Source organism: Zeus faber (genome assembly GCF_960531495.2).
Source record: "Zeus faber genome assembly, chromosome: 21".
NCBI lineage: Eukaryota > Metazoa > Chordata > Actinopteri > Zeiformes > Zeidae > Zeus > Zeus faber.
This window is the reverse complement of record NC_137208.1, coordinates 20,920,000-20,947,708: the sequence shown is the minus strand read 5'-3', so window position 1 is coordinate 20,947,708 and position 27,709 is coordinate 20,920,000. Positions and strand designations below refer to the sequence as shown.

Genomic DNA, 27,709 nt, shown 5'->3' with positions numbered 1-27,709 from the left:
ACCATTTTATTTTTGTCATCATTTTCAGTTTGTTATCATTTGATTTCTTCCTGATCTGCAGAGGTACGATTCTTTCAGGTTTCCGTTTTAAACTTGTGGTTTTTTTTTTTTTTTTAATGTAATAGCGTGTCAATCCAATTGTTAGAATGCATCAGTTTCTCAATCGTCCAAAAATACTGCTCGACAGGGACCTTATACGGGGAAAATGTTGATTAATCGAAAACAAATTAAATGGGGGCGGGGGTTTCGATGATATGTGTTGCTTGAGTTGGTCACAAAGCGCTGCCAGCCCCCACGGACACAGTTTTGAGAACTGACGCTAGAAATGAAAGGAGGCATTTTGGGGTTGACGTAGCCTTGGAAGCCAGCACCATCAACAAATCCCTCAATTTAAGTGCTCTCCCCCGCAAGCCCGACAAAATAAGACATGATGTTCACTTCAACATCTACCCTCGCCAACCCACTCTACATGGCAGCTCCCTCTGCTTCCACAGACCTACTGGAGCGGCCTTGGTCTGTCCAGCAGCGGCTGGGACCATTGGCGAGGTCTCTGGATGGCCCTGTGCGACGCCACGCCGTGGCCCCCCGTGCGTTAATAATCCCCACTTGAGTACAGACAGTGAAGGCAGTACGGTAAGGGGGCTTGGGATCGTCTCAACTATGGCGGGAGGAACTATGCCTGTAATATTATACATCAACATCGCCTCTCCTGCTTTGTCCCAGCGGTACCCAAGTAGTTTTACCTTTTCAATTTGAGCCTGTGAATTTGTGGGGGAGCTGTTGCATCCTTCCTGTCAGAGGACCGTGTCTCCATTCAGAGCAGACTTTGAGTTCTCAGAATCAGATGGTTGGTGGATTGAGAGCCAGATTGAAAAGCAGCGCTTTGATTTTTATTTTTTCTTATTTGTTGGCGATTCCTATAAAAGGCAGAGGCGTTCCAATTCAATTCTGAGTTTTACATGATTATCAGCCCATTTTTCAGTTTTTAAATTCAGCCATAATTTTACATGCAAACATTCAGGGCATATTTTGGCATATTTTGGTCTGCTTGCAATTCAAATCTCTCAGTAATGCGGATTGCAGACAGTTACTGCTACCCTGTTTGTAGGGTTTTCAAAAGCAAGATCTGACATTATTCATCCAGTAACAAAGCTTGTTCCTCCCTTTCGGCTATGAAGTGCTGCCAGCGTTGCTATGTGGCATTGTTGCTCTTGGACAGCCTTGGGAGCCATAGCTAGGGGCTAGAGCGCCTTTTAATCCAACTCAAACAACCAACTGGAGGCTAGAAACCACAACCGAGAGCTCGGAAGGAATGAAAGAAAGAGATGTAGTATACGATCTCATAATTATTGTCATTATTATTTGTTAATAGTTTTGTTTTGTGTTGGACATTACTGCTGATTTGGGTTAAAGTGGTTTTAAAGGAGGGTAGGAGTGCAGCCGCCGGCTGCCCCCTAGTGGCGGTCCATAGCAGCGCTCTGTAGGAGGTCCGTCTGGTTCTGTGTCAGCGGTCTGAAGATGGGTGTCTGGAAGCCTGGTGGCGGAGAGCGGAACTGGCTGCTAGCGCCCGGGGGGAGGGGGTAGGGCGTCCAGCCGACTCTGTGGAGGGTGAGATGGTCCCCAAAGGGGTCACTCTGTGGGGGCTGGTGGTGGTAGTGGTGGGGTGGGACGGGAGTGGTGGCTGTGGAGGTGGAGGTGGAGGTGGCAGAGCAGGTGGGGGTGTCCATCTCCGTGAGGGCCTGAAGGGACTTGAGCCAGTGTGGCGGATTGTCGTCCTGTAAAGAGTCCAGGCTGTTGCTAGTGGCGACTGGGATTCCTGAAAGAAAGAAATAAAGAGTGAGTGATACTAGTGTCAGACACAGCTCCATACCATGCCTAGTATAAGACATACCTCAGAAATGACACATTTTACCCAAATATTATTCGGGTAAAATGCGTAATTTCTGACGACTAGGTGGAGCTCTAGCCAAACACGACCAAAACAGCCATGCCTGCCGAGGGAATCCCGACTTGAACGCTCTGTTGTGAAAGCTGTTCCCATTTGGATGCTACTTTTAGCCATTTCTTTATCTGAGATTAGTTTATGTTTTAAGTATGAGGCTTCTTTGTTCCAGACACATCAGGGCTCCCAATTTCTGTAGCCCATAACAGATTACACAACAGCTATTTCCTGGAACACTCGATAGAGCGGCCTTGGACAATTCAGAGAAAGGTTGGGCTCCAATTCCAACAGGTGGACGGGCGAGTTGACTTGGTTTGAGATCAGATTTATTTTTTTGTGTTTTGAAGACAATTTAGGAAAGTAGCTTAAGTACCTGTACTTGGCGAGATCACTGTGCTTTGAACGAGGGCTCATCTCTAGCGATAATCGGGGGCTGGCTGCCAGCGTATCGACCTCTCTCGGCGGGGGCCGGAAGAAGAGATGAAGGTAGGCCGGTATCGAACCAAGAGGCTCCCTCACAAACGCGAATGATTGGCTACCGTTACACCAGGCAGTTTGAGGGCGCAAAGAAGGTCTGGAGCAAAGAGTCGGCTGTGAAACTCAATAGCGCCAAAGAGGAAACCGTGCTAGGCCGCAGAAGCAGCTGTTCTCATTTGATTAGTGTATGTTGCCAAGGAGAGGATATCGTCGGCATGGGCTGTTTCACAACGCTGCGCTTGATTTTTATGGATGAATGGGAGGGTCAAAGCACTATCGACAGTGACTGGCCAGTTCGTTTTTATTGATCCCAGCGCTGCATAAATGGCCGTATCCAAGCTTTATGCAGAATGGAGCTGAGATCTCTTGCTTGTGTCCAGTGTTCTGCAGGAGATTTCAAACTCGCCACTCTTATTTCACTACTGAATGATCACCATGTCTTTTTTTGCAAGTAAGGCATTGGTAGCAAAGCATTTATTTTCCTCTTCACAGTGTTTCTTTCTACATCCGCCCAACATAAAAATCGCACTTTACCAAGTGTCTACAGTCCTGCGTCAGGGTGGCTTTTGAAAACATGCCATTGCTACAAGCGGCACTCGTTGGTCTTAAATCAGCACGGCTCATTCCCTTACTACGAATATTGTCCTCTAACTATCCCCCGAGCCTGACCGCCATAGGACGTAGGTAACCGATACAAAAACTCCCAGCAGGCACTGGGGTCGGTCAGAAGAAGAAACTTCCTGGACCAACATACCTGTGATGATGGCCGGGTCCATCCAGCTGGCTGGCCTTTCCCAGCATCCTCCACCAGGCCCACTGTGGTTGACGCCAGTCGAAGAGGAAGAGGAGGAGGAGGAGGATGAGGAAGAAGAGGAGGAGGAGGAAGATGAGGAAGAAGAGTTGGGCAGCCCACCAAAGTTGATGTTGATGTTGGGCAGGAGCGCTCGGAGGCCATCCTGCCACTCCTTCACGTTAACGCCCTCCTCGGAGCCGCCATTTTCTGTGACGGAGAGACGGATAGTTAAAACTTATTTTTTTTCGGGGGGGGGGGGCTCTCTGGGGAGAAAACGACTGCTTCCGATGACGCAACATCCAAGCTCCTCAAATAGAGAACCTTGCTGATGATACTGTGTTACGTTTGTCGTCAGATTTCCTCTGTTTTTCTCGTGACTTGGACACGATCTAAATGACTTCAGATGTTAACTGCATGAGGATAACACCGCTTCTTCGCACCTGGAGGTTTCTGAAAACGCTAGCGTGGACCGAAAACTGATTAATTAGTGTGGATGTGGCCTATATCTGAAATACCCTGTATCCTACATAAAGATATTGCGATACTACGTTGTGTCCACCTCGGATTTTCGTGTCTTCTTAAATGGTGAAATCCAAAGTCCTATTGCGCTCATTACTGAACCTCTGTGGGGACAGTATCATCAGCAATGTTCTCTATTTGAGTAGCTTGGCGTAACACTTTAACCCCCGGAGGTCAATTCAGACGTTACTGAGGCAAAAATTACTCTGGTCAGTGATCATAATATGCATACACAATACTGTATGGCCACGATTCCTAAAGTTGGAGAGACGGCAATCTTATTGAAATACTTGTAAACATGTAATTAGACCGAACGGTACTGACCACACATAAACAGTGGCTGTTGGCCATCATTCGGCCATCATTCGGTTCCTAACGTGTGTGCAAATGCACAAGTTGACGTTTTCAAGAAGCTCCGTGTAAGAAAAAAAGATGCATTTAAAACATATTACTCAATTCAAATGAAAAATAAATTAATAAAATATTGCAATATCGTATCGGAACACTTGGCGTATTGCAGACCATAAGAATCGCAATGTTATCGCATCGGGGCCCAAGTATCGTGACAATACTGTATCGTGAGATCCCCTGAAAACACATCGCTAAAGGAACCGCAGTAGCATGGACAGCTAGGTGTCATTGCAATCTCTTTAGTACGGTGGCCCCGAGGGCTCAACGCACTGCAACTAGACAAAACACAAATGCAAGAGCCACAACACAACGGGAGTGAGCAACAAAATAACGGATGTGCACCAATTTATCTGCAATAAAATATATGAAAATAAATTGTGTCTGCAATTATATATAAGAATTGAACCTAACCTAAGTAATAACCTATCACCAGACCAATCGTTCCCTGTGAGAGCAACATGTCCAAATCCTCCAGGGCTTGAGCTCTCAGAGCCAATGTACTTTAGCGCTCCCTGCCAATCCCAACACTGCAGACCTGGAGTTGTCGGGCTGCAGGGCAAGCTCACAGGCTCTCTGTGCAAACAGAACACGAATGAACCGGCCAAATGTCCCACCTAACCAAACAACAGGCCAATAAGAAAGGAAGTACTCCTTCAGTTTCAGGCTCAAACACTTGGATGGTGGAATGGTACCATTTTAAAATCGTACAGTAACGTTTGACTTGCCACATTTGCAAATGATAATTGCAGGAAATAAGGCACTTTGGAAACACACACACAAGCGCGCACACACACACAAGCGCGCGCACACACACACACACACACACACACACACACACACACACACACACACACACACACACACACACACACACACACACACACACACACACACACACACACACACACACACACACACACACACACACACACACGCACGCGCACACACAGTCTCCCTCGCTCTCGAGGAGAATACGGGATTCAGAGAGACATTTTAAATAATACAGCAAATCTTTTGGAGTGGGTTCAAAACAAAGATTTTTTTTTTTCCCCCCAATAGAGCGAAACAGAAAGCTCCAGGAATAGCTCTTCTTCTGTTTGCTGGTGTGGGATACCGGGGAGAGGGAAAGAGATAGAAAGGGTTTGATATGATGTAGGGTGCATAATGTACAACCTCCCACTGTCTGTTTGAGGTGTTTTGATCTTATTTTAACCCATTAGCCAAAAGGCTTTACTGGTTTGTATTTTACAATAGGTTCCGTGGAATGCTACATTCCATGTATTCTACTGGCAAAACATGGAAGCCTGCGGTAAATCTTTTATTATTATTATTATTATATATTTTTTCAACCAATTTTGATTTCTAGTGCGGCTGTCTGGAACGAGTCCGCATACGCAGACACATTATGTTGCACCTACAGAACGGCATACGTGTAAGAGTTTAAACAAGGCTTAACAGTGAAGACACGAGGACCGAACGACAGCGCTCTTCGTTTTGGGTAGCTGCCTGGATAGTGAAAAGCTCTGACATTCATTTGCAACTTGTCCTTCCGCAGCTTCAGAAGGAAAATGCATTTGATTTTCATACTCACCCCCTCCCACCCCCTCCCGCCACCACCCGCCTCAATCCGTGCACCTGGCCTTGATCGACGTCCAATCACATGCACGGTACGGCAAATTGCGTTCGAGGCTCCAGAGAGCTCAGGGCTTACACAAATGGAGGCCACGTGTAAAGAATATGGAATACAATCAGACGTCAATGACGTCAACTTTTATTGGACACCTCAAAACAAGTCCTGACGATGAGCCAATTGAGTTTCTTTCATTTCTTTCTTTCCACGTCTTTCCTTTCAGCACACATTGACATTAACTTAATTCAAATGTTAGCCCGGGCGTATTTTTTATTTTACTCCTCAATTATTATCATGGCAGCGCAAAATGATTCATCCGTACAGCGCGTTCCAATTTCCACTCCAGCTGTAGCTAGTTGTGCGTGTTGCAAGCTGTAAAAAAAAATGTAATGTTAGCAGGACCATTAATGTTTACTGGGTATTTTTTAACTTATTTTAGATGGTCATTTGCCTCAACATATATACTTGCACTAGAGAAATGTCTTTAATCTTGATCTACAGAGTTCTGAAGACTTGACTCGGACCAAAGACTTCCGCCTTCACCAATCCTAACCCTTCATTATAAAATGCACCGACTAAACACTTACTAAACTAACCTGTTCGGCCGGAAGGAATTGAAATCTGCTATGATGAGTGTACTTGGACAGACTATGAGCTTTCTTTTCCTTTGTGATTCGAGATACATTAGGCCCTTCTCATAAATATTTGATTTAGTAAGTTAAGCTGTTGTGTTAAAAGGTTGTGAAATCAACAAAAAAAGGTCTACTCAAGTCTATGTAAAAAATATATATAAAAAAATAAATAAATAAAAATACCCAGATGCGCTCAGGGTTACCCATGTGATCATAAAGACCTCGCAAAGGCCCTTCCTGTTAGTTTAATCACTGAGTCAAAGCAGGAACCATGGTCGCTATTAACATCATCACCTGTGTTTCCATTTGCATCCGCAGATAAACAAGTGCTGCCATGTTTAATTCATGAACTCTGGGGAAAAAACCTTAAAGTTATAGAATGTCACTCTTCTGGCAGGCTGAGATATTTATTACTAAATTGGCTGGCTGCTAGAGGTGAAATTGCCTCCATCAAATATCGTAGGTGAGTCTTTGCATCTTCCAGCGTCTAACCCGAGTGAAATTAACCCTAGATTTGACAAGAATAAATAAATAAAATACAGCAAAATTCTCTGCCTTTGGCCCTTATCGGTAAAGCGACAATCTGCAGTTTCCAGTGCCCGTTCACCTGGTTCCAGGAAGAGAGAGACTGGGAGAGAGAGAGAGAGGTGCTAAAATAAAAGATGTACAGGTCGGTGCCAGACTGACATCAGCATTCTGCATAAAACTGCAGCTGAGATTGAACAGTGTAACAAAACATCCAATGAGGGTGGGTGTCAAGAGTGACACCCCCCAGGGATGTGCCATACCTGCCAGAACAGAGCAGAGATACCAATAGTGACATTTTCGCTGACGATAGTGAGATCACTGAATACTGTCAGGGTTTATGAAATATTTGATTAATTCACAGATTTGTCAAAGCAAATCCAGATATCACAAAATAGCAACAGAGTTTCCAAAATAGAACATGATCAGGATCTGTGTTTCTCCGCACAGAACAATATCCAGTTGTTAAGCCAGGCTATTGGGGCAAGGTGGTAACAGGAAGTGACCAGCTGCAATCGGAGAGGAACGGGGTGCTAAACAGTCAGAGGTCAATTTACAGAGGTCTTGGACCAACCAAATGAGGTTCTGGTCATTGTTTTTGAAGAGGCTGATAAAGCAAGAAAGGAATTGATTCAGAGCCTGTGTGTGGGGAAATGCAAGGTTGTAGGCGCAAGCCATCCCAGAGATCCTTAAGTCTACATCCAGAAGGGCAATACTCAGTGGCAACCATTATGGAAGAGGAGTTGAAGCCGATGTGGCTTCAACGGCCGCTAGATGCTGGTGTCTGAAAAACTCAAGAGTGAATGGAAATCAACGGAAAAAGAAGACATTTATTGCTAATCATATTTTTTCCCCACAACACTTTTTGATTTCAATATCTCAATATATGTACTTGTTCGAATGGGTGTCTTGGTTGGGATTTTGAAAATCGCACCATAGAGAGGATTTTAAAGGCGAGAGATGTTTTCTCATTTGTGTTGGAGCAAGGTAGACGCATTTCTTCCTTCTTTTGAGGTCTGGTGGTTTCACTCCTGCTGCCCGAAATTATACTGCTTTCCTGCATAGATACCAGCAAGCCTTAACCCAACCTCAAGGCCTCAAACTTTATCTTCAGAAACCAAGGGTTTCCACAGTCCAAGGTTGATATGGAAGAATGCATTACCACGTCATCACATAGAATAGGAGCTCTGCCCTATTGTTCATCATGGTATATTCCAGACATAATTAAAGGGGAAAGCAAAGGTTATTCATTTGGAACCTGAAATGATGCATCACGGCACACAACTACATTGCCTTTACATCATGGCGCAATAACATTGGAAGATAATCAAATTGAATTGAATTGCTCAGCCTAGCATGACAATAACAACCTGAAAATGCACTTGCTTGTTTTCTAATGACTAGAACGGTTGTATTCCATTACAGGGTTGCGATCTCAACTCACATTGGGGCATGGCCACATCCAAATAAGAGGTGGTACACTTTCAATATCAGTGCAAAAACCTTCACGGATACCTGCTAGCGGCTACTAAACAATACTTTGAAATACTAAGCTCAAGGTCCTATTGTAAAACAAAATCCTTCTAACAATAAGACAGAACTACATGACACAGTAGCCATCACACTTTGCTATTAAATGCCACAGAATGTTTAGATACTCGACGCCAACAGTGGAATGGTGGATACCATAAAAGTATTGAATTTCAACACCCAGTCCGTCAATTCTCGCACATTAAATTGCAGTTTAATGGCTTTCATGACACATTTAATAAAGTTTACATCCTTAACATTTGAGGGCATAGTGACATGACATAGGAATTTGTAGGGAAGAGGCAGGTTGCATGATTGATAAGTGCCACATGCCAAGCCATACTCAGCCCCGGGCGGCGATGTCAAAATCAGCTATGTAATCATATGGCACGAGCGCAAACGTTATATAAATGTTTAAATGAGCCATTTGTGTTCACGTGTCGCATGATTTATTTATTTCAGAGGAGAGTATAAGCTTGTCCCTTCGGATCTTGTTATACATTGAACCCGGGGAGGAAAAAATGCGACTGCGCCTTTTGTAGAGGCTAAAAAGGAAACGAGTACAAATATTTACAATGCTTGTTAATGTTATGTTTTTATTGCCAAAATCATTTTCCCATTTTTACAACTACACACTGAACTTCGAGTATCAAACACTTTTTACGTGCGGCTTGGCTTCTTTGTTCTCAATAAATCCAGCACTCGGCACAAAGGAGTGAGGCGGCTGTCATGCAACGTGTCACAAAGGCGTGAAATGTCACATCACTCTGAGAGCAGCAAAAGCCTGTCAGTCAGGTGGAGTTGAGTGAGGAGGGAAAACATCTGTCAATTTCATAGATCTAAATACAACAACCAAATAGATGTGTAAACCATGAACCAGACCCTTGCTGCCGTCTGGACAGTGAAAAAGGGAGTGATCTGGGAGGGGTACACCCGGAACCAAGGGGATTAAAGGGAAAGTCTTTGAGGTAAGTCTTGCACACTTTCAAAGCTCACAGCCCAACACTTTTAAGGAACAGTAAGGATTAAAAGCATGGCAGCTCAGGCCAAGGGGAAGGGCTCCGGCAGCCCTAACCTGAAGTCATTTGAAGGCAAACCGAGACAAACCAAGGCAGGAATTGGCAGAGCCCCGGATCCTGCCTTCAAGGCACAAAGTGGAAAAATCCCACTTTACGGTTTAACACACGACTGTGAGCTCATCGGCAAGGATAGCTGTGTGTGACAAATTCAACCAAAGTAATTTTATTTAATATCTTCGAACTCATATCTTGACCAAATGTCTGTATGTTCAGGGCTCGACACTAATACCCCTTTCCCAATGCGCCAAAAATCCCGGTAACACCCGCTAACATCCGGCATTTCTCACAAGTGGTAAAGGTTACACCCGGGTTTCAGTCCCGGATTGAATGACACTGCAATAGACACAGGTTTTTATTGGCTCCGGCTCCCAAAGTCTGGGCTGTGGACCAGTGCTGTGCCAGGCCGGGCTCTGCCAATACAACAAACTAGACTTAATTTACACCCTTCGGCTTGCTGGTTGCGTTCGGTTTAAAACCAAAATAATCTCATACAGGGGAATTTGTATTTTTCACAATGAGCTATTGCATGATTACATCGGCTGAAAATCTTTGTTCCACACAGCTTCAGGGCTCGACACTAATACCCCTTTCCCAACGCGCCAAAAACCCGGTTACACCCGCTAACATCCGGCATTTCTCATAAGTGGTAAAGGTTACACCCGGGTTTCAGTCCCGGATCGAATGACACTGCAATAGACACAGGTTTTTATTGGCTCCGGCTCTAATCGGCTTTGACAGGACACCCGGGTCTACCCGCTAATTTTGGCCCCTTTACCAGCGCAATGCGACGCGCGTGAAGCTCCGGACGTTGGCGCGTTAATAGACAGGAAGATCCATGTATCATTCTATCATTTCATATCTGATTTATAATTCAAAATCAATCAGAAGTTAATAACTTTTTACCCCGCATGGGGGACCATGAAATGTTGTGATTGTGAGGATGGCTCCGTGGGGAGCACAGTGGAGAACCCTGACGCTCCTCGTCAGGCTCCGAGCCCCTCCAGCACCGCCCCAAGCCGGTCTCCGAACGGGCGGAGCGTCACAGATTTTCAAGACCCACCGCGCCCCGCACTCACGACGTGCAATACTGTACCCACCCCGCCACCCAATTAGTTTGCAACCCGACCCTACCCGTCGACACAAGATCCGTGGCCCGACCCGAAACCACATATCCTAGCACTGTTTAAATAATTCAGTTAGGTTTAATCAAGCATATTTTAAGTAATCATTTTGGGCCATTTCATAATTTGGGCCAAATTCACGTTGCTGTTGCACTGATTTCCCACAGGATTTGCGTACACCTAAAAATGCGCAAGAATACGTAACAATAGTTTTGTGACAGAACTTTCACTTCAGTGATTTTGTTTCGCAAATACCGGGTAAAGTATAACTGCAATAAAATTAGTTTTGCAGGGGTCCTTGCCGGCTCAGCCCCTTCAGGATTTGGCATAGCGCCAGCGCAGCACCTCCAAAGATTTCCTTCCAATTTCACATTTTCATTAAACACTTTAAATCAACATAACTACTCTATGACAATTATTTTAGGTTTCAAATTTTTTTAAGACTGATAATTCGTAAAAGAGGCAAGTGTAGAGCAGTGGTGTAAATGCGTCATGGAGAAGGAGCCATCGCCGCTCCACTGAAGCCCTGTGTCATGCGTCTCGTGTCAGGGAGACAGAGGGAGCAGAGGTTCCCAAAGTCCGGGCTGTGGACCGGTGCTGTGCCAGGCCGGGCTCTGCCACTACAATAAACTAGACTTAATTTACACCCTTCGGCTTGCCGGTTGCGTTCAGTTTAAAACCAAAATAATCCCATACAGGGGAATTTGTATTTTTCACAATGAGCTATTCCATGATTACATTGGCCGAAAATCCTTGTTCCACACAATTGGTCCCGCCCCGACAGGTGCCGCACACCCACTGATGCGAATATATCAACAATCGCCGATTGTTTGGCTGACGTTGGAGAGCTACTTTCTAATCGAAAAATGCAAATTTTAATTTAACTTTGGAAACATTGAGGGGACAAGCAGGACTGTTGATACCACTGACAAATGAAGTGAATAACATTGCTCATCTGGTTCCAATGGCACCTGTCAAGGGGTGGGATATATTAGGCAGCAAGTGAACAGTCAGTTGTTGAAATGGATGTGTTAGAAGCAGGAAAAATGGGCAAGCGTAAGGATCTGAGTGACTTTGACGAGGGCTAAATAGTGATGGCTAGACGACTGGGTCAGAGCATCTCCAAAACGACAGGTCTTGTGGGGTGTTGCCAGTATGCAGTGGTTAGTACCTACCAAAAGTGGTCCAAGGAAGGACAACCGGTGAACCGGCAACAGGGTCATGGGCGCCCATGGGCTCATTGATGCGCGTGGGAAACTAAGTCAAACCCATAAGGGTCTGATCCCACAGAAAGCTACCGTAGCACAAATTACTAAAAAGGTTCATGCTGCTATGATAGAAAGGTGTCAGAACACACAGTGCATCACAGCTTGCTACGGATGGGGCTGCGTAGCCGCAGACCGATCAGAATGCCCATGCTGACCCCTGTCCACCGCTGAAAGCATGGGCATGTGAGCTTCAGAACTGGACCATGGAGAAATAGAAGAAAGTGGCCTGGTCTGACGAAACATGTTTTTTTCATACATCATGTGGACGGCCGGGATTAGGGTCTGATCCGATCAAGCATTTTTGGGGTGCTGCTAACGTGTTGGTGCCAGATACCACAGGACACCTTCAGAGACCTTGTGGAATCCATGCCTCCACGGGTCAGAGCTGTTTTGGCGGCATGAGGAGCTACACAATATTAATGGTTATAAGTGGTGGTTTTAATGTTGTGGCTGATCAGTGTTTACTGTACACGTGGTGTAAGAGAGAGAGTAAGGGTCTTGAGTTGTGTTTCTTCCCCTCTGAAGATTCAAATCCTGTATCAGATAAAACACAAACTACAAAGAATTTTGTTTGGTTACCGTAATAAAGCTTTTAAACATTCTTTTATGTCACATTTTGATTATTAAGCTGACGTATGACTGCATAGTATCTTAATTAGTCAAAATATAAGGTGACTAAAAATGGCAGCCATATTTTCAGTTTCGGCAACCAAAAGCTGATTCCTGGTTGCCAGCCTGGAAACACTTTTAAAATGGCATAATACACTACCCGTGGTTTCAGTCTTGTGCTGCCTCCCACTGGCCATCCGAGTGAGCTTACCCACAATGCAACAGACGTACAGTGACATCATGGACTCTTATCTCTGGCAGGCCTCACTATTGTTTGGCTAAACCTTTTTGCAGGCCCTGCCGAAATGCAACAAGGAAGACTGTGTGGTTAAAGGCGTAATGGTTAATTGTTTGGAGCTGTTGGTTATTTGTCCCAGACTTGGCGTGCACTGGGGCCAGAGATGCCACGGTGAGAAATTCTTCAATTCTTCCCACCGGTTAATAAACTCAACACAACACTTTACAACGGGGGGTGGGTGTGAAATGTGAAATATGACTCCGCAGACTGTGCTGCGTGCAGTGCACGCACCAAGCAGCCACTTTCACTTTGTCCGACTAAGTATTGATAACACAGTTCGTCATTAAGAATGTTTTTTTTTTTTTTAATTTTCTTTATTTGATGGACGTGTGCACTGATATGCAAAAATTAACCAGATGGGTTTTATTTCTATAAAAATAAAAACATTAAAAAAGGGTTTCGTCAGGCGTCACTCCGACTTGGGACTGTTGAATTAGGTCAAATAAAATGAAATAACCTTTCTTAGCATTCTCAGATATTAAATGTGAAACAATTTAACATTTAAGTTTGGTAGTGTTAAATAAATAAAACAAAATCAAATAGATCAACATTGCCTGAAGGGATAAGGTCAAAATGCGCTTTTCTGGGATAGTCCCCGTTTATTCTGCTTGTCCCTGTTAAATAAACAAACAAGCAAACAAACAAACAATGAATGAAAATGTCTGGCCTGTTTGATTTTCAGTTGACTTTGCCGAGGTTCCGTGTCAAGAAGACGAGCATGTTCACCTACTCCAGTTTGAGGCACGAGCATTGGGGGGGGGGGGGGGGGGGGCTATGTTTCCAGTGGTGCTAAAAACCCGTTCAGATGTAATCATTATTATGCAAATTATTACGGGTCCAGCCCGTGGGCTGAATCCCTAATAATATAAAATAATTTTGAAATCTAAAACAATTTGAAACAGAAGAACGGCAGAAGCAACAAACACAGTTGATCCACATACAGAGCAGATATGAGTGAAAAACCGAACAACTTCGACCGCAAATATTCAACTGGACGGGCTTGACTGACACGCCACCGTTCATAAACAAAATGAACAAGATGAGATTTACAATACGACGCTTTATGACATCATCATCATATTATTTACTATAAATGTACAGATTCCGATTCAGAATGTCCATTGGACGGTGTCCAGTGTCTGGCGTAGACTCCGTCGCTCTGTAGTGGTTCGAAATAACAAACTATGCATTTATGTATCTTCTAACCTAGTAGATAGGTGTCTGTAGATCTATTCAATTGATATTTTATTTTGGTCCCCATTACTTTGCCGGATTTATGAAAAATACGAAAAACCGTCCACAAAAACCCGTGACCACATCGAGTCGAATCCACTCGAATGTGGCACTGAGTGATGTGTTCAAGATCCAGCAAGCCGTCGGAAAAATAGAAACCGTGCTATGGTAATTACTCACAGAAATACCACAACGTTTTCATTTTTCATGGAAACGAAATGTAAATGCAAAAATGTAATGGAAGGAAAAAAGTCACCACTAAAATTACGTAAATTTGACTGCTATCGTAAATCTCTGTGAATACATAAACCTACGTAAATACCTCATAATTGACGCACATTAGACCCAATGCCACCTGTAGTCACCGACACTGATGTACTTACGAACATGGTAAGTTATGACAATGACAAGGTTTGGTTTAAAGTAAAGTATAAACTTTTTTTTTTTCAAGAAACATGTATATTATTGTATTATTATTGTATATTATTGACATTTCACTTCATATATGTATGAAAGTATGTATATGTATGTGACGAATAAACCTCTTGAATCTTGAATGTATAAACAGTTTCCAGCTAAACGTAGCAGATTTAAATGTAAAGACAGAAAGTGTTATGCATTGACAAGTTCTTCCATAATAATTCAAATGACAAATTAACGTTAAAGTTCCATAAATGTTGTCTGCATTACAATATAGGTAAGTTATCTCTTCAACGGAATTTTCCAAATTGTACATTAACAGAAAAAATACAATAAAGAACTAATTACAACATGTATTATAATATTTGTAAAATATAATAGCCTTTCATATTTATTATTTTTGTTCTGAACAGAAATTACAAAGTTTGTTTTTGTTAGCGTTCCAGATGCCGAAAAATAGCTGAAAATCTTAAGACAATAAAGAAGCCATCGTCCAAAAATCCAGTCCTCAAGGTCAGTCACGATATTCAAAAAAATAAGTACTATGGACGCAAATCCACGACGTACCTCCATGATTTTTGTAAGTGAAGTAAATTGTGATGCATTTTACAGGACACAAAAGCGAACACATACCTAAAATGAATAAACTGGACCCTGTGTATTGCTGCCTGCAGCTATATTTATTATTGGTAGTAGTAATAGCGGTAGTAGAAGCCTAGTTGCTCTTTTAATTATTATTAGGCTATTATTATTATTATTAGGCTATTATTATTACTACATAATCGCCTTTTACACCAAGGCGGAATGTACCCATAACACACACGCACATTATGCACGTGCGCTAATAACGGAAGAGGGAGACAGGTCCCGATCTATACCGGATTTAAGGTCTCCGATAGCCTTCTCTCCTCCCGTGATAAGCAGACTCTGCTGCGAATCTGCTGTGTACGTAAAAGCAGACACCTTCACGATTGTAATCTCAGACTAAGTATTGATAACACGCTTAGTATTTCACAAATTAGAATTTTAATTTTTTTCATTTGATGAATGTTGCTGCTGATATGTGACAAATAATCTCTTGAACTTGATACGCAAAAATTATTATTATTACGTTTTTATTCAGGTTTTATTTCTATAAAATAAATAAACAAATAATTAAATATATAAATGAAAATGACGGTGGGCAAGTAATGTAATCGGTGTATGCCCAATAACCACGTAACACCGGAAACACCGATAACCGTGGCAACCCTACAGGACAGGGGTGTGATGTTTTGATGGGTGAGTTTTTCATTATAGTCGGTTGGTCACAGGAAAAAAATAAAAAAATAAAAATTTAAAAAACTCGGGGGCTGCGCCTTGTCAAAATGAACCTTAGAACCTATTAGGGCTGGAGATATTCCTCTATAAAAACCCTTTGAATTTGTATGCTTTATTATTTTTAGTATTCGAATATATTCCAATTTTTAACGCCCAAATTTATAACTGGGGGGGGGGGCTTTTTATCATCTTAAATAATAATTAAAAACAATACGTTTGAATGGGGGCCAGTGTTAGAGCGGGTTGTCCAGTTATCAGAGGGTTCTTGGTTCGATACCCGGCTCCTCCTGGCAGCATGTCGAAGTGTCCTTGAGCAAGACACTTAATCCCTAACTGCTCTCGACGAGCAGCTGTACACCTTGCATGGTTGCAGCCGCCATCGACGTATGAGTGTGCGTGTGAGTGGGCGAATGTGAGGCGCACATTGTAGAGCGCTTTGAGTGGTCGCAAGATTAGAAAAGCGCTTTACCATTAAATCAGTGTGGTTCTCCTCAGCCTTTTGTTATTCATCCCACTAGAGGCCGATGCTGTTGTGTTTCTTCAGAGACAGCACGATCATTGCAGGGAGAAGTATTGTCGGCTTTGTTTTAGAGTGATGCGTGGTGTTTCAGCATACATGAAACTATTTATGTGTATTCATAGGAAAGGAAGATTATTTTATTAATTAAAAAAAAAAAAACATTAACAACTGGCGATTCTTCTTTTTAGTTTATGCTGCGTGTGTGTCGGTGACCGTCCATAACCGCCTATTTCCCGATTATGAAATAACCGACCCAGCACGAGTTCAAACTCACAACTGAGGTGTGTTCATATCACACCGATTCCATCCAAAGGCAATAAATGTAAAGAATTCACAGTCTCAAGTGAGAAGCGTTGTCTCGCTATGCTTTGGCTGTTGCTATTTTATGATGATATACAAATAATCACAAGAAGAGGTTAAGAAAGTGGAGAGTCTTTGTCATGGGACCTTATTTGGAAGGAGTTCCAAATGTGCCGAGTTTTTGAACTACACACTACATTTTTAGCGAGCTTCAACAACGTGCAAGGTAACAAACGATTTAGAGGGAGCAGACTGTCGTCAAAAAGTGTCCTCGCGTTAACTTCCGATCTTTCCGATAGTGATTTAAATGCGATTAAATGCAAAACGTGATTTCCGACATCACCACTTATTACTTCAACTGATGAAACCCAAAGTGTGAAACAGTCATCGTTGTCTGGAAGATATTGACAAAATCAAATATCACGACAGCTTTTTACAAAGCGGGAGGTTTTTTCATAACATATATCATTAGGGCGGTGCTTGCATAAGATAATAACATACAAGAAATATTGGAAAAAAAATCGTTAGTAATGTGGATATTATGACCAAGCATATGGAGGCAGTGATTAGAGCAGCTAGAACAGTCTACGAAGTTCAGAAAAATGATTTTTTTTTTACTGTTATGCAGCCGTAAAGACAGCTTTTCATAATATTATGGCCAAATCAGCAGCAGGCTTTCGCTTACCTGTGATGGGGATGCCTCCGAGCCCCGGCAGAGTCAAATCCAAGAAGCTGTGTTCTGGCGAAACCACGGATATGTGGTTTGAGTGCGAGAAGTGATCACGCCGCGGTCCCCCCGCCCAGGGCCGGTGGGAGGAGCAAGCAGATGAAGACGATGGGGGCCCGAGGAAGCCAAAGGTGCTGTGGACCGCGTGGTGGTGCGGCTGCTGCTGGTGGTGGTGAAAAGGGTGTGGGAGACCCGAGCTGAGGGTGAAGCGTTTGGGGGGCGTGGGGGGTCCGGCATCCCGCACCGACAGCTCCTTCTGGATGAGGTCGGCCAGGGCCTGGCGGGTAATATCGAAGGGGTCGAAGCCCAGGTCATCATCCTGGTGCTGCTGCTGCTGCTGCTGCTGCTGCTGCTGGTTGGATGACCCGAAACCAAAGGCCGCCTGCCAGTCTGTGGAGGATGACACCGGGATCGTGTCTGTGGACAGAGAGCAGGGGGAACGGAATGGGGAAGAAGACGAGCGTCAACCTGTGTGTTATCATAACAACTACATGAGCATTTCACATAGTGTCAATCCTAATCAAAATGATTAGATGGTAAATAACAATATAAGAAATAACAGTAAAAGAAAAAAGGTAATAAAAAATAATTCTAACTAAAATGTTTGACAGCGAGCCAGCCTCCTACAAGAATGTGTAAAGAGGGGTGATACATATAGTAAAACACACCATGCTATTATACTGTATATCAACACTGGTCCAAAAGAATTGCTTTTATTATAGAGCTGTTGTTATTAGAGAGCAAATTATTGAGCTAAATCTTGGCACGGCCGTACTTTTGTGTCACTAAAAAGTCCACCTTATCCAAACCCCCTCCCTCACTCAGTTGAAGCCACCCACCTGAGGCGAAGAGGCTATGCGGTTCTGGTGCTGTGGGCCAGTCGGCGTTGCTCTGGGGGGAGCCGGGAAAGCCGGAGAGGCCGCCGGGCACGGGGTTGGGGTGCCTGAAGTTGCTGTTGTCCGAAAACAGGGACTGGGACTCGGCCGAGGCCCCCTCGAAGGGGGAGTGTGCTGTGAGGGCAGCCATGCTGATGGGCACCGCCAAGCAGGCTTTACTCAGGCCAGGAGGGGGCGGCGGAGAGTCGCTGCCTGGGAGCTGGGGAACCAGAATCATGATCAGAATCTGTTTATTTGGCCATTTTCGCATACAAAGGAATTTGTTGTGGTAAGGATTGGTGTGTTGCTGTACAGACAAATAGAATAAAGAAGCTTAACCGTCTGAAAAAAATCCAAATATACACAAATTGCCAAATAAAAAACTAAAGTATATACAGTATACTGAACATGAAACATGATCCTAAGTTGAGTAAAAAGGCTATGGCAGGGTCAGTCACTTATGCCTGTGGGTATAAAATAAAATACGGATGGATATACCGTCATGGATGAATAAATATGTATAAAATAACACGGCATGGATGAGTGGTATAAACTATCAATTCGATATAAATTATTACAGTGTCTGCAATCTTATTGTAGTATTATTACACCAGAGGCAGTGCCAGTACTGGAAGATAAGGTTGTCCATCAAGACTTTTTTTCTATTATTAAATAGGAAAATCTAAGGCCTCACTGTATCTTGTTGTGTCACTGGGGGAATTGTAAGGCTGTTTCCAATAGTAATTGTGATTAAAGTCAATTCGTGACCACAAAAGAAAGGTGAAAATGTCACCACTTGTGGCTATAAGAGATTTAAAACAACAGTGTATGTACAGTATGTTGCGACTGCTGCACTTAAACTACAGGGAAATCCAAATCCCGGGTCTTACCAGCTGTGAGGTTTCACCGTTGCCTATACTGACGATGTCGTGCAGTTTGTTCCTGGGACTGCAAAAGGAAAAGGAGGCAGGGGGTTGTGAATGGGGTGAGTTTTGTTGTTATGATCCCATTGCTACCGTACAGGTGTCAAGCTTTGCACCCCTAGCCTGGGCGCCCGCCTACCTAGACCTGTCACAGCTAGAGGAGAAGGGCGAGAGGGGCGTCATGGGGCCGAGGCCCAGCTCCAACTTGGGCCCCTCTGGGCTCATGTGTTCAGAGTCGGAGCCGCTGTCCAGTGTAGGACTTTTGCTGCGGTCCAAGGGCAGTCCGTTGGCGGCCTTTCCAGAGGTCTGTAGCGAAGGCCACACATCGCTACCATTCGTACTGTTGGATCTATGAGAGAGAGGGAGAGGGAGAGAGAGAGAGAGAGGGAGAGAGAGAGAGAGAGAGAGAGAGAGAGAGAGAGAGAGAGAGAGAGCGAGAGAGGGGGAGGGAGCGGGAGAGGGAGAGGGAGGGTCATTGGCTACTTAACCCGATCATGGCAATCGCATTCAGAGGTAGTCAGTGACGGATGGCATCACAAATGAAAATCGAAGACTGGAAAACCCTTGTGGCTTGAGTCTTTTCATGACTAATGCCGGGAGCAAACTACACAATATTTTGGTCTTTCACGATGGCCACCATCGGTGAGGGGGGAGGGAGGGATTGGTAGTGGGCACCCCAATGAGCCTCTCCATGTCTCCTCCTCTCTCTGCAATCCCATATGGGATTACTTTGGTTTTAACCCGGATGCAACCAGTAAGCCGAAGCACGTAAAATAAGTAATTTGCCGGACAAAGCACCGGGTCTCACCGGCCACAGTGCAGAAGTTCTGAACTAGTATGCCTTGTTTGAGAGCTTCCGCTGAGAAACATAATCCCCAACGTAGCCAACACAGCAACCACAGAGCCAACTATTCACCCGACAAAATAAACTTCACCTGAAATATAACCTATTAACTGTTATTAATGGGAAATTGGACATATCTGCGTTCATCTCTTTAAGACTTTCATTGTAGTTTCTATGTGATGTCACAAGATGTCACCCATAGCTAGAGTTAGCATTAGCATGTAGGCGATGTGAAACAAGGGTGTGAAACGAACGGTTATAATCAACAGATCAGGGGTCGTTATTCAGAAATAAATGGTCACTGATTGCCGCAATTGACCAATCACAATCAGGTATTCCACAGAGCCATGAAATAACATGATAATTCAAAATAATACAGTACAAAAAGCTATAGAATCGCACAGTACAAACACACAGTCGGAACCCATTTGAGACACGTCACTGCCAAGTGTGGCTGCAACTCCATTTCGTACACAAACTGGATAGCGATACTGGATACACAACTGCCGCGCCAAGCGTCTTCCTTTGACCTTGTGGTCAACCTGTCATCTATACACTTGCTACTCCATCCGTTGTGAAGTGCCAAGGGACAACGCAGACGTGGCATCTAATCTAAATCCAATACACAAGACAGCGGAACGGATCAAAATAACCTCTGCAGAGAGTCGCATTTGGCCTTTGGTTTCTCGGCGCCCGTGACCAGGTTCGGCAGGCAAGCAGGGCTGATTTTGCAAAGGTCTTGTAAGAGTTTCTGCTCGTACTCTTGGTGCTTCCCTGCCTGCAAAAAGAAGAAACAGAAACACTTGGAAGCATTTTGTTTTACACAGAAAAACATTCAGTAACCTTCAGTAGTCTGATAAGTAAAGATTCTATGAGATCATCATTAATGAATCACAAGCAAGTAGAAATACCAATGTCTAGGCCTTTTTGTCCCCAAAGGGAAGAGACAGAACTAGATGCATGATGAGTAAAGTATGAGTTATGGGTGATGGTACGAAATATTGCAATCAATCAAAATAAAGTGTAAGCTCCTTTACTTGAATCATGATTTGGTTTCTTTGGCCTCAGAAATACTAACATAGTACACTGGGAGACATTTTGAAATTGCATTTGTGGGGAAAATACGATTTTTGTCCTTTTTCCGCCTCAACCATACCTGCATCTCCTCTTTTGTGAAACTAGCAGCTTCGTCCCCAAGCTCGTGCAGATACATACAATCTGGTTTAGGACACTGCATGCTCTTTAAAAAGTAACTGCAGTACTTTGTCGTCCCTAAAGAGGCCTGGCGAGATCGGGGGAAAAAAAAAAACAAGACCTCATGAGAATCAAGAGACTCTGTAGTTCTGTAGTTCTGTAGTCTGTAGTCTGTAGTTTCTGTAGTCTGTAGTTTCAAAGTGGCCATTTCTGTTGAAAGTCTACGCACACTCGCCCAACTCACCTTGAGTGTTCTGCCATCCACCACCACGTTGGTGACGCACTGTATTGCTCGGAGGGCGTCCTCGGAGCGAAGGTACGTGACGTAGGCACTGGCACTAGGACCCTGGGGAGTGCAGGAAAGACAGCGAAAGCGGGGGAAAAAAGCAGAGACTACATTTGGAGCCATCCTGTGTCTGACAGTCAGCGAGGGAAACTGGGAACACCGCAGGGGAGCGTTACCTGTGAGCCGGCGTAGGAAGTGCTGTTGTTGATCACCACTTTGTGGATCTTCCCAAACTTCCCAAAATACTCTGGCCTCTTGAGAACCTTTGGGAACACACGGGAGAAAGGACATTTTTTGGGAATCTTTTCTTATTTGAAAGACATCAATCTCTTTACAGGCGTAAGCCAAGATTTAGTGCTGCCCCCTGGAGGAAGGACAAGCCTCGATGGGGGGAAAAAAGTGGAAAAGACCTTTCACAGCCTCCATGTGCGTGTGTGTCGGCCCCTGTAGCTGCACGTAATGCATGTGTTGTGGTGTGTGTGAGTGTGATAATAAAAGACGAGGTAAATTTTGTCCAGTTTAAGTCTTCAAGTCTAATCCCAATTATTTAAGTTAATTGCAATTATTTCGTAAAATAGTGAAATTCTACAATTGCTTCCCTGGCTGGTTTTCATGGGAAATTGACAATTTTCATTTGATTCATTGATTGAGGCAAATTAACCGCCAATACAAATTTTTATGTTCCGATATTCATGGATTTGCTTTCTAGGGTGAATGTGTATTATTAGACTGTTTTAGGCTTAGACTATGAGAGAGCAATGAAATGAACATATAAGACGATGGAATTATTAATTGCAATTATTTGTATGACAATGACCAACAAAAATGTCATGATCCTGACAGCTCAAGTCTTAATTCAACTTGATATAACTACTAATATCACTATAGAAAAAACAATGTGATATGATTGATACTTTTCCCCCCATGTGTAGAATTCAGACATCTGACCATAGATGTGAAGGACACTGTGTGCACAGCTTCCTGCCATGACATTGATGGCTTTTTTTTTTTTAACCAGGGAGGTAATGCCTGGCCCACACTACAAGATTTTTCAAATCTTAACAGAGGTTGAAAATGTGAGAGACCCCACATACAACATACCATGATCAATTTAACAGTTTTGTTCCTATAGTGCATGGAAAGCAGCAGCACCACACACTAATACCATTTTTAAGCCAAAATTTGCCGGTATACCTGGGTTTAGTTAAACATGGGAAAACCCGCTAAAAATAGGCGATCCCCTTTGTCCCCTTTGTCATTGCCAGGAGAAATGCCGTTCTTTTTTTCCTGTTGTGTCATGTTCAACAGGAACACGCCAGAAAAGGGCAGAGTCTTGGTCCCAGTGTGATTGGAAAAAAACAGTAGAGGGCAGCAATTTAAACAAACAACGACAAAACTGTAAAACTTGGAAAAAAATAAACCCAGCGAGACTTGGTTCCCTTTGTTGCTTCAAAAGAGCCGTTCAAAAGAATTGGATCGTTTGTGAACGACCCAACACTACAGTAGAAGCAGCATATGGAGTATCCATGCCCACAATTGTTGTGAACACCGTTCTTCGATGGCGGAGAGAGGAGACGCTACTCAGGTTCGGAGACCGGCTTGGGGCAGTGATGGAGTGGCTCTGAGCCCGGCAGAGCGTGGGGTTCTCTGCTGTGATCCCCTCGGAGCGGTCCCCATACTCAAAACATTTTAATCTGCTCCACTGCCAATCGGTCGACCCGTCATTTTGGTCCCTTTACCTGCGCGATGCGACGCACGTTGGAGTTCCGGACGCTGGCGCATAAACAGACAGGTAATATCCATGTATCATTCCATATACCATTTAGAAATCCAAATCAGAAGTTATTGACTTTCTTCCGCATGGCAGCAGTGAAATGTTGTGAGTGTGGGGATCGCACCATGGGGAGCACAGCGATGAACCCCCACGCTCACCGCCGGGCTACAAGTCACTCCAGTGTCGCCCCAAGCCGGTCCCTGCTCCCCGCCGCCGAAGGACCGGTGTGCACACCGCACCGGCAGCAGTGATTATCCATGCTGCCAGTGCTCCATTCTGCTTCTACTGTAGGGTTGGGTCGTTTACAAACAATGAGATTCTTTTGAATGGCTCAAAATACTTTTTTTTTTTAAGTTTTACAGTTTTCTGTTGTTTGTTTACGTTGCTGCCTCCTCTACTGTTTTGTTCCCAAGCACACTGGATCCATGACACGCCCCTTTTTCGGGCGTGTTTGTCCAACGTGCCGCACCAGAAAAAAAAAATATTACGCAACTACGTAACATTACGTTCATATGGGGTTTGAGTATCGGAGCATCTTTACAAGTACATGAGCACATTTGACCGGCACAGTATCTGAAAAAAATATCTGATCGGCTGGTCACCGGTCATAGCCGATCAAGCTTAAAACCAGCCGATCGTTCAGTGCATCTCTATTACCAACGCTTTATATGTTAACATTACTGTCACATTTTTGTGATTATTACTCCATTCACCACTTCCACTTTTATCTCAGCAATGCAGCATCGGTGGATAATAAAGTACCACTGCGTATCAGCGAATGTTGAGTGAGTGAGAGGAGAGGAGAGGGAGGGAGGGGAGGGCTTACAGAATCACAGATCATAGTATTTGGTCCAATCCCAGGGATGTAGTTTAAAATACACAATAAATGTACGGCATTGTCTGATTTATTGTTTTCTGTAATTAATTAACAGTTTCATTTATTTGTTTATTTTTTTTGTTTTTTTTCATCATTTCAGCTGGCATTTCGTACCTGCGTATTTTCATCAAGAATTGTGCATCAACCTGCACAAAATGTGTGCAGGTTGGCAGATCTATATTCGTCATTTACGGACACCCACGTGTCATTATCAAAAGTGGGGAGAGAAATTGAAGGGATACAATCATAGTTTGTGTTGCACTTTTATGAACAAGAAGTGTTCATTTGGAAAGTAGAGTCTCCCACCCCAACAAACGGGGTTGAAAGTAGTTTATAGTTTTACAATATACACTCTGTCAGGGCAGAACTGGATAAAATAAGATGTTGTGATGCAGCTAAAATGTCAACTTCCTCTATTTTGCATTCACCTAAGTGACAGATCGCCCCTTCGGAACCGCATTCGCAGCCACTTTGCTATCGCTCAGAACAAAGTAGGCTGAACTGATGGGAGACTGGGGTGTGCGTGGGTGTGTGCTCATTCCTTAACGCAATGACCTCTGACCTCGGGGTCGGCCAGCCTCTGGGAGAGGCCGACGACGAACACCAGGTTGCGCTGCACCACACGCACGCTGGCCAGGTGCTTGCGGTTCTCCGTGACCTTCTGCCGCTTCTCTGTCTGCTTCTGCTTCTTCTCGCTCTTGATCCTCTGCAGCTCCTCCGGGGACAGAGGCTTGTAGACCGCTGGGTCTTCTGGGTAAGGCTGGCAGCACGCAGATAGAGAGATAGAAGATACCAGAAAGAGAGTTTCGGATTTAGTTCAATTACAACCGCTGAAACGTTTATCAACTACCGGGCATTATCGCAAACTAACCCCCGACTGAAGGGGTGCAACGGATCACAAAACTCACGGTTCAGATCAAGTAATTTCCCCCTGGGATTATTAAAGTATTTCTGATTCTGATTCTGATATCGCGTTTTTGAGTCATGAATCTGATAATTTTTCGGATCAGCAGAACAAAAAAGAAAAAAAATATATATTCTGTGCTATTTATTCTGTAAAACACTTAAAGAAAGGACCTTTTCCCCATGAGCTTAAATGAAGACAACATTCAAGATGTCCAATGTTTAAATAAAATCTTAAAATATATAAATCATTCAATACTGATCCGTTAGTATCTCAATACTCAATTGTTCAATTAAACTGCAATATGAGGCGGGCATGCTTCCTTTAAACATGGTGGTGAGTAAAAAAATATGATTAGATCTGCACCCAGTAACTGAATTTAATTCCAGTATCGTGTTTAATTTCTCACGTTTAACCTAAATTTCATGAAGATCGGTTCAGAATTAAGCGAGTTACAGTTGTTTTTTTTAAAGAAGTCAGTACACCTCAATACATGATTCAATTTGATTAAAAGATATCTATTTTTTTCAGTACTAACCCTAACCCAATTGAGTCTTGATTTGTAAAGAAAACACTTGTTTCTCAATAAGTAACTTTTGAGTCCAGTCACATTAAATAATTATAAATAATGTTATATTTGTAGTGGAATAAATATAAACAAAATATTTCATACCATTTCATAGATAAAATAGATGCTTGGGAGGCGTAAGAGCAGACTCTTTTCAGTTAGCCAGATCATCCTGCTCACTAAAAAGAGACAAACTTTTCAACACTACTGCAAGTACGTCACTTCTCCTACGCCCACCACGTCCTTGTCTGCTCTGTACGTTCTTTAATATGACTGTGGTGTGGAGATGGGATGGTTTGAGCAGCCACATCTGACCTGGATCTAGGTGATTGGGTCAGGGTGGCTGCATACCTGTTGCTCATTGGCTGGGCTAACGAGCAGCAGGTTAAAACCCCTAACTTAACACTCACTCAGGAGAGGAGCCCTGTCATGACATGTCGGATCTGTTCCTGCCTAATTCCACCTAGCCCCCTCTCTACAATAAACTTGTGTCTCTGTGCCGGAGGGCCCTGAAAACGCCACTTGGGTGGCGTGTGGTAGGAGGAGCTGCCGCAATGACTTTTTTCCAAATTCTATTCATCATATCACAGCATCATGTTCCGTTTATTATTACTGTCTTATCTTTGATCACAATCCAAATCGTATCCATAACGTTAACCACTCTTATGGAGCGTGTACTGGCACTTCTCAAAGGCTGTCCGTCTTGGTTCTGCCCTCTCAAATGGACAAATCAAGTGGACATATTGTAAAATATATAATTTTATTGGATCGGAGCACACTTTTTCATTAAATTATTATAAGGCACAAGTTGCGCTCCAGCTGAGCTCCGGCTCCTGCGGCTCGGGCTTCGGTTTTTTCACTATCTTGTTAAATTTTGCAATCGATCCGCGGTTCACGTGCGTGCTGAACCGTGGGGGGCCATCCGACTACATGACAGTGTAATCAGGACCCCAACAGAAAGCGGAGGGGGTCAGGGGTGTCCAAACCTTTTCCACCAGTTAGGGAAATACAAAATAGCCGCACAAAATGGCCAAATAGTGGTAAGTCTGAAAATGTATTGATAATGACAAAAACAGTGCTACTGAGTTGTAAACAATGAAGTCACAATGAGGCTGCTACTGGCTGAAACATGCAGAATCAGCAGCCAAAGCATCAGCATTACCTACAATAGGCAGTAGACTCGGGCCTACTCATAGTTTTAAATGTATTATTAGTAGAAAAATCAATTGTCCTACATCTGTATGTTTAATCTAAACTAGCCAAATTTGATTCTGTGCTTGTGGAAGCTGCTCATTCGGAATGAAGCTTAACAGAATGGGATTTCGCTCGCGGAACATACACATACAGTTTATGATGTATATGCCAAATAACATAACATAACATGCGATCAGTGATGTAGTCAGGGAAAACAGGTAAACAATGCATTGGAACTCAAACAAAGTATTTGCAGGAAGAAGCAATGTTCGATGTAAGCAATGTTTTTAACTAACTTGTTTTATTATTTACTTGCAAGTGTTGCCCATTAGTGTTATTTCTTCAATGTATTTTTTATGTTGATTTGAATTATTTTTAATTTCAAATTACTAAATAAAACCGATTCAGTTTCCAATGGCCCTTTGAAGTTATTGCGGTATCAAACTGAAAAAATAAATTGATTGAGAATATTTTTTTCTAAAATACGTTTTCCTTATCAAACCAAAAAAAAAATAGATCTATTAACATAGTAATAGATGTTTTTTTTTTCAGTTTGATACAAAAAAAAATTATATGCGATAAATCGATACAGTAAGTATAAATAAATAAATAGTATAAATGTTTTTACTAAAAATGTATTTTAGTAAAAATACAGTGTGTATGTGTGCGCGCGCAACCTTTCGGCAGGCGGGGCAGAGGCCATTCTCGTCGGTACGGATGCGGTGCCAGCAGAAGCGGCAGATCTGGTAGCCGCAGGTGCAAGGGAAGAAGTTGACGTCGTCGATCTCCAGCGGCTCCAGGCACAGTGGGCACTCCATGGGGTCCTCCTTTCCACCGGCACTCCTGGACATCCTATGGCACGGGACAACGTGGGGGTGGGGGTGGGGGGGGCGTGCGATCGTCCGCGAGGCTGTAG

The 27,709-nt window shown here is 43.5% G+C and overlaps 1 protein-coding gene across 1 annotated transcript; it reads right to left on the bottom strand.

Annotated features, from left to right (window-relative positions):
• Positions 1-27,644, bottom strand: cnot4b (CCR4-NOT transcription complex, subunit 4b; the record flags this gene model as incomplete). The annotated part of the gene is made up of 12 exons (XM_080022592.1): positions 1-1,816; positions 3,174-3,419; positions 17,313-17,771; positions 18,194-18,449; positions 19,120-19,177; positions 19,292-19,501; positions 20,650-20,774; positions 21,153-21,278; positions 21,435-21,536; positions 21,653-21,739; positions 24,690-24,887; positions 27,471-27,644. The coding sequence occupies 12 exons, from the start codon at positions 27,642-27,644 to the stop codon at positions 1,455-1,457; spliced, it is 2,403 nt and encodes an 800-aa protein (XP_079878718.1). The 3' UTR covers positions 1-1,454.
• Positions 27,645-27,709: the final 65 nt, after the last annotated feature.